Raw genomic sequence first — 14,801 nt, forward strand, 5'->3', positions numbered from 1 at the left:
AGGCTAGTGGAAAACGTGATTAAATAACATGACAAAACTGACATGTTTGTGAAACACTTAAACTGGCCTGACTGCAGATACCAATCTATGTAGGGAAGTAGATGGGGCATTTAAGTCAGAATCCAAACATAATAAGCATTGAGGATTTTGCAGTATTGGAAATATTATGGATGTACAATTAATAATTCAGAGAAGAAAGGAATGAGGAAAATTTGATCATGACATTAAGTAATATTTACATGCTTGAATTAGACAAAAATATGTTTTGTGAACTATCAGCAATGGCAGAGAAAAAATAAGGTAAACAATGAAAGAGAAGATCCTCAAGAAAATGAATGGAAGTTATGTAATGTGCAATTAGAAATTCAACCCATTTGGTTCATAGAAACACCAGCAGCAGATTGTGTGGCCATTTGGGACACCTCCCTTGGCACCAGGCTGGAGGGACAATGCTGCAGGTTGTAACTAACGGTGATGTGGACCTAAAAACCAAAGCTCTCCAGGCCTCCAGGGAGCAGATCCCTTGTATGAGAACCCTCCCCCAGTCTAGCTAATCCAGGGAACTACATTAACATCAGCCCTAAAGTGTATATTGCTCATTTGTTGTCTTGGAAGCTGGCAGCAAATTGCTGCAGCTGAGACAAAAAAAATTAACTAAATAAAGAAACAACGAAAATGCTGGGATAAAACAAAAATCAATCCGAGATGGTGGGAAAGGCAGATCTCATGAAGAATCTTTGGTCTTTGAGAATTATGACTATGTATATTTGTAAAGCAGATCAGACACACACACACACACACACACACACACACACACACGCGACAGTGAAAAGCAAACAGAAAATGAAGGCAGAGGAACACGAACAGCATAAGAATCCGATTTTTAGTGATAAAACCTTTTTTCTTCTTCTCTCGAGTACTTTACCTTTCCACCCTGATTAGCATGATCACATCCCTTTCTGCATTTCTTTCAGGACTGACTCTAGACACAAATGGAATACTAAAGCATTTCACAAGTCTAAACAGCTTTCTAAAAACAGCAGCAGTGTTATTGAAAATGGTTTAAATCGAGAATAATTTCAGGAGCTAACGTAACTGGCATGACAGCCATCTCACAAGCAGTTTTAGATTTATTGTAGATACCAAGTGTTCCTTTCACTCACACACACACGCACACACACACAGTATTTTTCATGATAGAGTTACCCATGTTATAAGAAATGCATATTTAGCAAAATAGTGTGTCTAGGTTATCTAAATCTTTGGCTTACTTATGTTATTTTTTACCCAACTATAAGAACACTGTGGGTGGTTTATTATATAACAAAAAAGGGAGCAGTTTGGCATTGATGGGATATTTATAGCAAGTGGAACAGTTTTGAAATACATGGTCTTATTACTTCAAATTTATTAATAACTATTTATATATCAACACAATTGAAATGGTCAGTTTGTTAGATCTTGTGATATTTTTATTTTTTCCCAGGTCCACAGGGCAGAACTATGTCTCTGATTTCCTTGGGTTAAAAATAAAATTATTTCTTAAAAATAGTGGCATAGGCAGAGAATTGCTTTAGGACAAGGGCCCCAAAGGGTACAGGCTTCTCCCTCTCCCTCTCCTCCTCTCATTCCCATACTATTCCAGCTCTTTTCCATTCCCATTTCTTTTCTGTGTATCTCCTATTATTAAAAAAAATTGTTTTTAATTAATTTTTATTGGAGTATAGATGATTTACAATGTTATTTACTGCTGTACAGCAAAGTGAATCAGTTATACATATACGTATATCCACTCTTTTTTAGATTCTCTTCCCATATAGGTCATTACAGGGTATTGAGTAGAGTTCCTTGTGCTATACAGTAGGTTCTTATGTAGAAAACAAACTTATGGTTACCAAGGGGGAAAGGGGGAGTGGAATGGATAAATTGGGAGATTGGCATTGACGTATACACACTACTATATTCCTTTTTTGCTCTAGTCTCTATGATAATTGCTAGTGGGATAATTCAAGATGGATGTGGAAGGAACATGTCTGTTTTAATACTCTCTTCTTACTAATAGCAGGAAGTTCACACATTCTTTTTTTTTTTTTTTGCGGTACGCGGGCCTCTCACTGTTGCGGCCTCTCCCGTTGAGGAGCACAGGCTCCGGACGCGCAGGCTCAGCGGCCATGGCTCATGGGCCCAGCCGCTCCGTGCCATGTGGGATCTTCCCGGACCGGGGCACGAACCCGCGTCCCCTGCATCGGCAGGCGGACTCTCAACCACTGCGCCACCAGGGAAGCCCCACACATTGTTTTTTGACAGAGGACTTACTACATGAGATATAGGAAGGAAGGACAGTCTTTGTAGGACCTATTGTAATATTTCTTAGCTATCACTTTGGCTCCGTTATGATAACCAGTAAAAAGGCAAATTCTCTCTGTAGCATTTAAAACAATTAAATAGATAACTATGCAGACTTGACACTTTGTACTCAACTGCTGCACTTTACAATAGATGAAACGGTGTAATTTGTGGTGTTCTCAATTTGACGTTCCTCAAATGCATGCAAAATGAAATGGATTACCATCTCTCTTTCTTTCTTCTTCTTCTTTTTAAAATAGTTTCCTGAACTATGCAATACTCTTTTGAAAGCCATCTTACAGGCAAATCTAACCTCAAAAGGAACAATATTGGGCTTCCCTGGTGGCGCAGTGGTTGAGAGTCCGCCTGCCGATGCAGGGGACACGGGTTCATGCCCCGGTCCGGGAAGATCCCACATGCCGCGGAGCGGCTGGACCCGTGAGCCATGGCCGCTGAGCCTGCGCGTCCGGAGCCTGTGCTCCGTAACGGGAGAGGCCACAACAATGAGAGGCCCGCGTACCGCAGAAAAAAAAAAAAAAAAAGGAACAATATTAATTGCATGGCGAGTATTCTTCTCTCAAATTTAGTGAAAACTTGAGTATTTTATATTATTTGCCTTTAGAATTTGGGCTATTTCTGTACAGTAAAGTGAAGTAAAAGATATAAAAGATTATCTCAACTACTCAATACAATATTTGCATTTGCCTCAATTTTTAGAGATCTCGTATAGAATTCTCCAAAGTACACTGAGCCGGCAGACATCATCAAACAGTTGGGAACATATACTGCTATTTGACTCTGTACTGAGTTATTGTAGAGGTAGAGAAGGATTACAAGACTTCATTTTTTTCCTATGAAATTCAATGTCCACTTGAGAGATTTAGAATTACAAGGTGTGCGTTATACAGATTTTTTAAAATTTCTTTAAAGTATTAAGTCGCATTTAAAAGTTCTTCTACTTGTTGAAATGTGGGTGCTGTTTATAGATGCATGGGTCCAGCCGTTCATTTTTTTCTGATGTGGATTTTGGAGGGAAGAGGAAATTTAGTAAGTAAATTATTTACTCTGCATGCATTAAGTAAAGATAATTGGGCATTTTAAAAAACAATACTGCAATTACATTTTATTTCAATACATTTTTCTATTTATTCAGTAAATATCTGTGTGCCTACTATATACAAGGCACTGTAATATTGAGGATTCAGTGATGAATGAGAGTAAAAGTATATCCATCTAATCATGAAAGGCTACAGAAAAATAAACACAAACCACAATTAAAGTGCTTTGGAATTTAGTGGCTAGAAGAGGACATTTTTAGTTTGGGAGCCTGTGAAGGTGACATTAGAGTAGTTGAGAAATTTATTCACAATGGAGGTGGAGGATTAATTTCAGGGAGAGGGGTTATAGAGCCAAAGCAGAATGTGGAAAAGGACAGTCGACACACATGGAAATGTGTGAGGTTGGTGGAAGTAAAATGGCTTAGAAAATTGGAAGCTACAAGGCTGGGCTGTTAAACTTCTCTCAACTTGAAGTTTTCTCATCTATGAAAAGTGAGCACTAGTTTTTCTGATGACTGAATGGGAGAGTGAATGTTAAATACCTTTGGCAAAAAGTTTGGCATGAAATAAGGTCTCAGTGCATTCAGCTCTCAGGTATGTACTGGGAAAAACACTGAGATACTATTATTTTACAAAGGATTGAAGGAGGGATATGATGAAGAAATTGATGACATGGACCATCATGGATGACTGAGGAGATGGTTTGCCAACAAGAAGAAGGAACACAGAGGGTTAGTGCTATGGGCAGGGAAGATTTTTATAGATATTTTGAAAAAGAAGGCTGGAAAATCAAAAGGGAGTGATCTAGAAAACTGTAGTTAAGGCAGAAATGGAGCTCAAATGTAGGAATTATGTATGTACAGGTGACAATTGCAGTCATGAGATATTGACGTTTTGGGATTGTAGGAGCTTAGAGAAACGCAGGGTTTCAAAGGGCTCTTTTTTTTTTTTTTTTTTCTTTTTGCGGTACGCGGGCCTCTCACTGTTGGCCTCTCCCGTTGTGGAGCACAGGCTCCGGACGCGCAGGCTCAGCGGCCATGGCTCAGGGGCCCAGCCGCTCCGCGGCATGTGGGATCTTCCCAGACCGGGGCACGAACCCGTGTCCCCTGCATCGGCAGGTGGACTCTCAACCACTGCGCCACCAGGGAAGCCCCAGGGTTTCAAAAGGCAGTGGAAAATTGGGAGACGGGAGAGAGCAGAGAGATAGGAAGTAGCTTTGTTGCATGCGTTGACTGCATACCCAGTCTCTGGAGCTTCTCATCATTCTTCTCTATGAATACCATGCATTCGTACTCTCCTGACTATATCATGCTCAAGTCAGGGAGTTACATTTCTAACAAGCAGAGTAAGTATGTTCCTGACATCACAAGTTGGAAAATCCAGAGCATATTCTCATGGAAACAGTGTACCTGTTAGTCCAGTTCTGTTGTATCTATATAACCCGATATACATTGATTCAACTTTTTTTGAGCTGCTCAGATTTTGTAATATTTCTTTCTTTCTTTCTGAGAGCAATTCATTTTATTTCAGTGATTTTTAGAATTTTTTCTTTTAGAAATTATATTTTTATTCAAGTGATTTAAATGTGGGATATATGTTCAGGCCACTTTCTTCATTTAGTCTTCCAGAATATTCTTTTATGAGATTATTAGCCTACAAACCCCCAAAATGATGAGAAATTTGAAATTTGGCAATACAGTATTTTCACATTTTCCTAGAAATATTGTAATAGCATTTTTGGTTCCATAAGAAAAATGTTTAGAAAATAAGTGTTGTGTATAAATATAATACTGTAACATTTTAATGAATATTTTTGGTAGTCTTTGTTATTTAGAATTAGTAGAGATCTTAAAGTTTTCAGGCCCTTCAGTTCACTTTTCCTTGTCCATCTTTCCCACCTGCTGGTATCTGCCCCATATTCATCTGAATGCCTTTTTTCTCCCATCTCACCCTCTTTAGCCTAGTACTGGTGGAGAAATTCACACAGTCATGCTGATTAGTACTGATGAAAACTGGTGACCCCCAGTATAGGGCTTGTCCTTAAATACTCTCCAGTCATTGTTCTTTTGAAACGTCCAACTTTTCTTTTCAACTACCCTACCTTAATACCTCCTGCCTATCTCTGAACCGATGACTCTGTCTACTTTATTACAAAAAAGAAAAAAAATAGAGACGAATAAGTAGAACTGTCTCCAGTTTTTGATCGAGTTGTTGTAGCTATTTTCATTTACTTAAAACCGTTTACGTTTTCCCTTTGATCTCCCTGGAAGAAGTAACCTACTTTCCAGCCGTGGATTAGGATTCTCCTGTGTTCTGCTTATTTCTTCACTCATCCTTCACTCGATCATGTTTGGAATATAGAGGGTGAGCAAGAAAAAGCTGAAGGAATCTAGAGTCTTTTGAAGGCCCTTGCCCTGTCAGTAAGTTGCATGTTCTCTCCTGAGATTTCTCTGTGATGTCTCCTCTCCGTGCCTTTCTCCTTTTGCATGGAACCATGCCTATATCTCTCCGATTAAAAAGCAAAAAGGAGCACTCACTCCTTGTTGTCCCTTTTTTCCTAGGTTCCACACTTCTCTCACTGTCCTCACATAAGATAGATAAATTTCTCTCACCTTGTTTGATGACTCTCTCTGGATATTCTTACCTTCCCTGGCTTTTGTGATACCATTGTTCTTGGATTCCCTTCTTTCTTGCCACTACTCAGATTCCCGTCTCTTTTTTCAGTGTTATTTTCCAGAGTTCTAGCTGCTGTGTATTTTCTTTCTCCCTTTATAAACTCTCCTTTGGGAGTCATACACTGATTTACCTTTGTCCTTTGAAACTACCTGATCTTTAAATGCTATGGAAACTTCTGAGAGCTTCAAATCTATGTATATTCAGTTGCCTAGTGGGTTTCTATACGTGAATCTTTCAAAAACATCTCTACCTGAACCAATAAAAACTAACTCATCAATACCCCTCTAAGTCGTTCTTCCTCTTATACTTTCTATAACAGAATGTCCTATCATTGTCTAACTGAAGAACTCCATGAGTCATCTGCAAATCCTTTCTCCCATTCACTATTTAAATCTAGTAGTACCTGAAATCCTGTCATCCATCCTTCAGAGTTTTGTTGAGCTGGTTTCTTCTACTTGGTCTCCCTTTTGTTTCCCTCTCTACTCTACTAGCTACTACTGAGCTAGTTTGAACCCTCATTTCTTCCATCTTATCTAGCCCCTCCCTCCTCACTCTTTGTTCTCCCTCTAAGCCACCATCCACTTGGCTATCAGAGAAATTATTTTATCATGTTCATATACCCTTAATCTTGTTACTCGCTAACTTCACATTTTCCATTATTTCTCCATTATTTTGAGGATACAATATAAATGCTTCAGAATGTTATTTAAGACCCTGGGTCTGGCCAACTATTTGCCAGAATTTCTTCCTGACCATTCCTGCCCCCATTCCATACATTTGATGAACAGCCTTGGACTCTGGCCATACAGACTACTTGTGGTTGCTGACAATGCCACGTTTTAAATTCCCCCTGCCTTCGTTGTTTCTTCCTTCCCTTCTCGATTTTCTTAAATTCCACTTGTCCTTCAAATCTCACTTTAAGTAGCTACTAGTCGAAAGCCTCCTCTATCCACCTCCCCACACAACTATCTAATAAACTTTAAGTGACTCTTCTGATTACTGAAGCATGTCCTAGAGATGGGATTCAGGATGGGCTAAATATGGTTACATAGCCTATTGAATATTTTAAGCTGAAGGCGTTGGGGAATTGGCATCTGCAGGCAGGACTTTGTGACCTTCCCCTCATGTGAGCGTTGCTTCCCTATACCTGGGAGAAAGGAGCATCCGTATCTCTGAAGACATGGGGCAGAAAGAGAAATGTGAATGAATGGTCTCTGTTAAGTTTCCCCCAGTTTGCTATACTTAGCTCATATTCTTTGTCCCATCATATCTTTCTGTTCTTCATCAAACCTAGCATAAAGACACTCAGGTTTAACCATTTTTTGGGGGGTGGAAGGTCTTCATTTCCTTATGAAGCCTCCCGTGTCATGTAAAACTTGAATCAATTTGTATGCATTTCACTTATTAGTCTGTCTTTTGTTACAGGTTCTCAGTCAAGAATTTAGAAAGGTAGAAGAAAAGATACTTTTCCTCCCCTACACCACCTTATTCTTGTTCTCTTCTGCCTCTTTCCTGTCAGACCCAGTTTTAAGCGTAACCAAACTGTAACGCATATATCTTTCGTTTCTGCCTTGCCAGCTTTTAGTATCTTCTCCAGCAGATACTAGTTCTTGTTGAGTGGGCTGACAAAGAAGAAACAACAAATTCTTCCTCATGGAGTGCTATGTTCATTTCTTATTATCTGAAAAGACTATATATCCTCTGTAACTTTCTCCAAAATATTATAGTGCCTTCTGGAGACATTTAATAAAATAGTGCTTATGCATATGTGGTTGACAATTTACCTAGAAAGAGAAAGACTGATAGAGAATTTGCCCATATGAATATTTTCCCTTATGTAATTTTTCACTTTCATGATCAGTGAGATCTTCGCTTATTTCCTAGCCATTATAATCTTCTAATTCCAGGTTTGAAAGGCAGAGTGCTTATGTATTTTCAGAAAACCAGGTAATACCTCATGTCTATAAAAAATAATCTTTGTTCCTATACTATGTGTTTTTTTTTTTTTTTTTGGTGATATGTGGGCCTATCACTGAGACCAGTCTTCTCTGTCCCACTGACAAGCTGTTAAGAACATAGTATAGGGGGCTTCCCTGGTGGCGCAGTGGTTGAGAGTCCGCCTGCCGATGCAGGGGACACGGGTTTGTGTCCCGGTCCGGGAAGATCCCACATGCCGCGGAGTGGCTGGGCCCGTGAGCCATGGCCGCTGGGCCTGCGCGTCCGGAGCCTGTGCTCCGCAACGGGAGAGGCCACAACAGTGAGAGGCCCGCGTACCGCAAAAAAAAAAAAAAAAAAAAAAAGAAAAGACTGACAGTCGGGAGCCAGGGGGCTCAGTTCAGGGTGAATGCTCACTGGATAGAGCCAGCGCCGCGGTGGGGAAACCGGCTTCAGTCCTTGAATTACAGCTTGCTCTCTTATGACAGAAGAGTTACCTGTTTAAAAAATTTTTTTATTGAAGTATAGTTGATTTACAATGTTGTGTTAATTTCTGCCGTACAGTGAGGTGACTCAGTTATATATATCCTTTTTCATATTCTTTTACATTATGGTTTATCACAGGACACTGAATACAGTTCCCTGTGCTATACAGTAGGACCTCGCTGTCTATCCATCCTGTATAGTATAATAGTTTGCACCTGCTAATCCCGAACTTCCAATCCTTCTCTCCCCCCACCTCCACTCCCCCTTGGCAGCCACAAGTCTGTTCTCTATGCCTTTGAGTCTGTTTCTGTATTGTAGATATGTTCATTTGAGAGTTTATGTTCACTGTCAAATGAACATATCTAAGAGTTACCTTTTAAATGTATAAATTATTTGTATGCTACTGCAGTGTACTGAAACTAAATAAATCACAATGTCAATAAAGAAAAAAGGGAAAACATTTAGTATTTATAAAATCCAAAGAACAGAATAAATAAGCAATGATAGATACACATACCATATATATGTAGAGAGAAGTTCAAATTCAAATACAAATCATTTCCTATCGTTCTTATTAGTGTTTTCTTATATTTGCATGGACAGAAAAGAACACACACTTTAGGTCTTTTTGAAACATGAGGATGAATAAATGAAATATATGAAGGGATTGCAAATTAAATTTAATTTATTAGAATGGGGAAAATTGTGTGGTATTTGGTAATCTCTAATGACAGGAAAAATAAGATAGACCATCAGTTTAGAATTTTCTAAAATGTTCTGACATCCATAGTTTGTATTTTAAGATCTCCATTACATTAAAGTATATACAGTTGTCCCTTGAACAACATGGGTTTAAACTTCGTGAGTCTATTTATAGTAGATTGTTTTCCAGTTAATGTACAGTACTACATGATCCATCATTGGTTTAATCTGTGGATGCCAAACCGCGGATGTGGAGGGCTGGACTGTAAAGTTATTTGCGGATTTTCAGCTGCCTGGGGCTTTGCACTCCTAACCCCCCACATTGTTCAAGGCTCACCTTTACATGAAAAGGATTTGAACTGGAACCTTCAATCATAATTTTAATGCTCAAAACCATTTCTTTAAAACTTAAGCCTTGATCCAGTAATTCCAAATCTAAGAGTCTAGCTAAGGAAATGAAATACTTTTAAGCTTAATGTGTACTGAGATATTTGTTGCAGTGAAATTTTTAGCAGTCAAAGCTGATGACATTCTAGTTATCTTTTGAAAAAGGACGATGGTCAAGTATATTATGGGATTTAGAGATAAGGGAATATTAAGTGGCCATTAAAGTACAGTGTTTATGAAATATCTGTAATGACATGGAAGGGTATTTATCATGTGACTGATGGAAAAAAAGATATGTGAATTTTACATAATATGTGCTTGACCTTGTGAAAGAATTTTAAAAGACTTGAAGGGAATACATCAAAATGTTAAGTGATTATCCTTGGGTATTGGAATTATAAGAAATTTAAAAATATTTGTCATTTTCTGGCAGTTTTCAAATAGTCTACATTTAGCACACCCTTAGTATTATATTACGAAGGCTTGTAAACTAACGGATAAAGTTTAGTTTAGAATATTCCATTCAGTAACCTGTTTTTAATGGAATTTTCGTAAAAATTAAGCAAACGTTTACCCTCATTTGTCATTTTTCTCTTTTTGAGTTGGGAATATTTTAGCATCCTAAGAGGTTGACCCCTAAAGTTTCATTGGTTTTGTCACTTAAAAGTGGGCTGGGGGGGTGGGTAGGTATAGTAGGAGCTAGGAAGGAGGAGAAAGACTTAAAGGTAATTTAATGAATTATCTGCGGATAATCTTTGCATATAGAATGTCAGTCTGTGGCCTTACTTTGTGAGAGATCTGATAGAACATTCTCTTCTCTGATTTCTGCAGCATCAAGTCATGGGTGGATAAGATGCAGGAAGACCTTGTCACCCTGGCAAAAACTGCAAGTGGAGTCAATCAGCTTGTTGATGTGAGTAAAGTCTCCCAAAACTTACTAATCATTTCTTTAATTTGCATGCAGTTCTTTCCTCTAAGAAACTGTCTTTCTATATTATAAATAGGACAATTTTTCATGTGAATCTGATAGTGAAATTCTGAGAGGGACTTTTGGTGCTGCCAGTTACTGCCATCCCTAATAATTAGTGAGGTGTTCTCACTGCACTTTACAGTTTATATACAGCCTTCCCTTACATGAGTTCATATGATGTATAGTCATCCCTAAAATTCAAATTGGGGTGTCCTGTTTCCTCCCATCTTCAGAGGATATTAGGATCTTTTGTATAGTGGTGACTTTAAACCCTGTGAGGGAGTCTTTTGAATATCCTCAGTGGGAACATATCTTCATTCTTTGAGGGTAGATTTTATTTTCAAAAGCGGTTTACAATGTTTATAGCCATGCCTAGAGGCTAGAGTGAATCACTGAGATGGGTCGTATAGACTTTTGTGCAAGGAAAGGAGACACTATAAAAGATTGTTTTTCTTATGATTTATGAAATGACTATGAATGTCACTCTAAAATGATTTTTGATAATAATAGCAACATGTAAATATTTGTGTAACATCTTAAATAGATCGTTTTCCTATTTATAGGAAATAAGAGCATGTACATGTATAGCTTCCGTAAGATTTATTAAATTTTAAGCATCATTTCTTTAGTCTCACTGCTTTCATTTCAGTGTAAGTAATCTAACAATTTGAAAGTACCTTCATCTTGTGTTGTTAGTGATGCAGTGAGGTGTTTTGTTTTCCAAAAATGTGGTGGATCAATGAGGTGAAATGGTATAAAAGTGGTTTCATGTATGATCTGTGAATATTTATTATATGAATATTTATAAGTGAATATTCCTCTCTAGGAGAAACTAGAATGAATGGTTACCCTGTGTATTAATAGGAATTCATAAAGAAACCTTACTAAGCATATACTTCAAAATATTATTCCAGAATCTCTTCATAACACAATTATAGGTTTCAAACCGAGTATATGTTGAGTAAATTTCAATATTTATGAGATGACATAAGGAATATATTTTGAAATGAAAAGTGTTCTTTGTGACTAACAATGATCGAATTAATTCTAATGAACAGTTATTGAGCACACAGCATGTCCCAGGCACTGTGCAGGCTACCAGGGGTTGACAGAGACACAGTTCCTCTCCTCAGAGAACTGACATGCTAGTAATCAAAATCTCCATTTTTGAAGGTGCAAAGATGCCTGAAGGCTACTGTTAGCTGATGTTTGGGATCTGCAATGATTCACTGTGTGAAAATAAATTAGAATATGAAAGTGTGTAGGGTAATAAGTAAGCCTCTGTGAAAGTGATGGCATTTGTGGAATGAGAAAAAAAGAAAAGAGAATTGACAGATTCTGGTTAAAAGTTATGAAACTCTTTTTATTGACAGATTGAAATTAAAAGTAAACTGCTTTTGGGAGCTCTTCTTTACTCCTCAGTGTTTTATCAGCCTCAAAAACCACTTTCTTGGCTGACCTTTTTTTACTTTTGGTGTTAATATGTGAACCCTCTCTTGCCAAATCTGCTTTTTTCAATGAATCCTTAAGAAAAAAGTCTCACCTGATGTCCATTATGCTTTATGAGTTGTAGATGACTAAGAAGAGCGTAAATATTGATGCATGAGTAAATGGCCTTGTGTAAATTAGGATAACAAAATAGAATGGACAGGATGGAAGAAAATCCCCACAATACTGCTTTTATGAGGCATTGTACCTCATTACAGTGATAGAAAAAATACAAATAAAAGAATTATATGTATGTAACAAGGGAGGGAAAGAGGAATTTACTGTTGGAAGAAGAATTTAAGTATTAGGGGACAAGAAGATAGATAAATGTGTCCATATGCCTCTTTCCTTTTGCCCAGAGAGAAGGTGGTCCATGATGGGGGCAAAAGAGGTGCATTTCTTTTTTTTTTAATTAAAAATTTTTTTTTTGGCTGCATTGGGTCTTCATTGCTGTGCAGGCTTTCTCTAGTTGTGGTGAGCGGGGGCTACTCTTCGTTGTAGTGCGTGGGCTTCTCATTGCGGTGGCTTTTCTTGTTGCAAAGCATGGGCTCTAGGCCCGCGGACTTCAATAGTTGCAGCACACGGGCTCAGTAGTTGTGGCACACGGGCCATAGAGCGCACAGGTTTCAGTAGTTGCAGCATGTGGGTCCAGTAGTTGTGGAGCGCAGACTCAGTAGTTGTGGTGCACGGGCTTAGTAGTTGTGGTGCACGGGCCTAGTTCCTCCACGGCATGCGGGATCTTCCTGGAGCCGGGAACAAACCCATGTCCCCTGCATTAGCAGGAGGATTGTTAACCACTGCACCACCAGGGAAGTCCCAGTGGTGCATTTCTTTTTGGCCACAGGAACTTAAAGCGCAGACTAGCTGAAGGACGCCAGAGTTGAGAGTGAAATTTGTGTTGAGACTAAGGGTGTTAGATGCATGGTGAGGATCAAAAGTTCAAAAAATAGAGGAATTTAGCAGGTTTGGGGTTGAAATTCAATATTTAAAAAATGATGATTCCCAAATTATTGAATGTAGGTTTTACTGGCATCACAGGGCACATCTTGCTTTTTACCTGCGGGCTCAGCTGCAGTGAGGGAACATAGCTAAAATTGGACATCTTTGCAATTTTATGAAAATTACTTTGGGCATCATAAAATATTAGCCCAGGGAAGTCTGATAAATAGTATTGAATAAAAGCAGTACCTTAAATTTAAAAATTAGAGATTTTGCCCAGGTACCTGATTAACTTCTGTTAAAGATCAGGAATGAATAGGCTTATATAGTACTGTTAGCCCTGATACATTCAAGTTTTAAGATATCTTTTATTGGATTTTTCCATTTCTAATCACGTATTGGGAGAATATATGTCCTTCAATTGCATATGATCATCCACAAAGTAGATTAAATAATTGAGGAAAGAGGGGCTTCCCTGGTGGCACAGTGGTTAAGAATCCACCTGCCAATGCAGGGGACACAGGTTCGAGCCCTGGTCCAGGAAGATCCCACATGCCGTGGGGCAGCTAAGCCCGTGCACCACAACTACTGAGCCTGAGCTCTAGAGCCCATGAGCCACAACTACTGAATCCGCGTGCCACAACTACTGAAGCCCCCACGCCTAGAGCCCAGGCTCTGCAACGAGAGGCCACCGCAATAAGAAACCTGTGCACCGTAACGAAGAGTAGCCCCCGCTCACCCCAACTAAAGAAAGCCCGCTTGCAACAGCGAAGACCCAAGGAGGCCAAAAATAAACAAACAAATAAATTTATTTAAAAAATTGAAAGAAAAAATAAAATTAGGAGAAAGAGATAATGCATTATGCTTTTTCTTAGTATAGTACTTAATATATTAGAACCTTTTAAATACAACTGAGGACTACTTTTTTTTTTCTAAATTAGTTCAAGTGTTCAAGCACTGTCCTAAGCCCTTTACATCCATTATCTTATTAATCCTCAGGATAACCTTGTGAAGTGAATATCATCATCTTTAACATGCAGGAAGAAATTATTTGCAAGGTTAAATTTTTGTTCTAGGGTGTACAACTACTAAATGGGATATAACTCCAACAATGAAAAGAGTCTTGTTATGCTTTAGAATATATGTTACTATTTTACCCTTTTATATTACACTTGTATTTTGAGAAGGTGAGCGGATCTTCAGTTCGGTACAAGGGTAATATATCTAGTTATGCTACTGCTCTTTTTATAAAAGATATAAAGAGGAAGTGAAAGCTCTGCCACCAAGTATTTACTCACGAACATTTCCATTTGAGTTTCTTTAAAAAAGAAAAATGTAGAAGGAAATTCTAAGATGTAAATTTACATGCAGAATTTAAAAACTTCCATTATTGTTCATGTGCACAGAAATAGTTTTGTGTGTATATCAGTTGAAAGAATTGCTGCGGATTGTACAGGAAGTTTTTCCTGATTTTTGTCTTCATGGTCTTCTAACTGAAGAAAATACACTTATTATTTTTTATAGAATGTTACAGCATATCCTTTTAAAAAATCTTAAAGACTATTATACCTGTAGTTCTTACAGTTGATAGCCTTGTGATCTAGCCAAGATGTTTATTTATTAACCTCATGGTGTTGCTGACATAGTTGACATAATCCATGTAAAATATTTATTGACCTATAATCAGAACTCAACAAATGTCATTCATTTGTTATATTAATTGAGGGTATAGTATATTAGTTGGAGGTACAGGCGGAACCAGTGTAACAAAGACGTAAGATAACCGTGTATTTTTCTCTCACATGACAATCTAG

The 14,801-nt window shown here is 38.2% G+C and overlaps 1 protein-coding gene across 2 annotated transcripts in view; it reads left to right on the forward strand.

Annotated features, from left to right (window-relative positions):
* The window catches only part of CACNA2D1 (calcium voltage-gated channel auxiliary subunit alpha2delta 1), a 515,558-nt gene that overhangs the window by 77,083 nt on the left and 423,674 nt on the right, over positions 1 to 14,801 (forward strand). For both annotated transcript variants that reach the window (XM_060304737.1, XM_060304738.1), the window contains exon 3: positions 10,422 to 10,503. In XM_060304737.1, the coding sequence (XP_060160720.1) occupies positions 10,422 to 10,503 (82 nt within the window). The remainder of the gene's footprint in view (positions 1 to 10,421; positions 10,504 to 14,801) is intronic.

This window comes from Globicephala melas, chromosome 9 (assembly GCF_963455315.2).
Source record: "Globicephala melas chromosome 9, mGloMel1.2, whole genome shotgun sequence".
NCBI classification, from domain to species: domain Eukaryota; kingdom Metazoa; phylum Chordata; class Mammalia; order Artiodactyla; family Delphinidae; genus Globicephala; species Globicephala melas.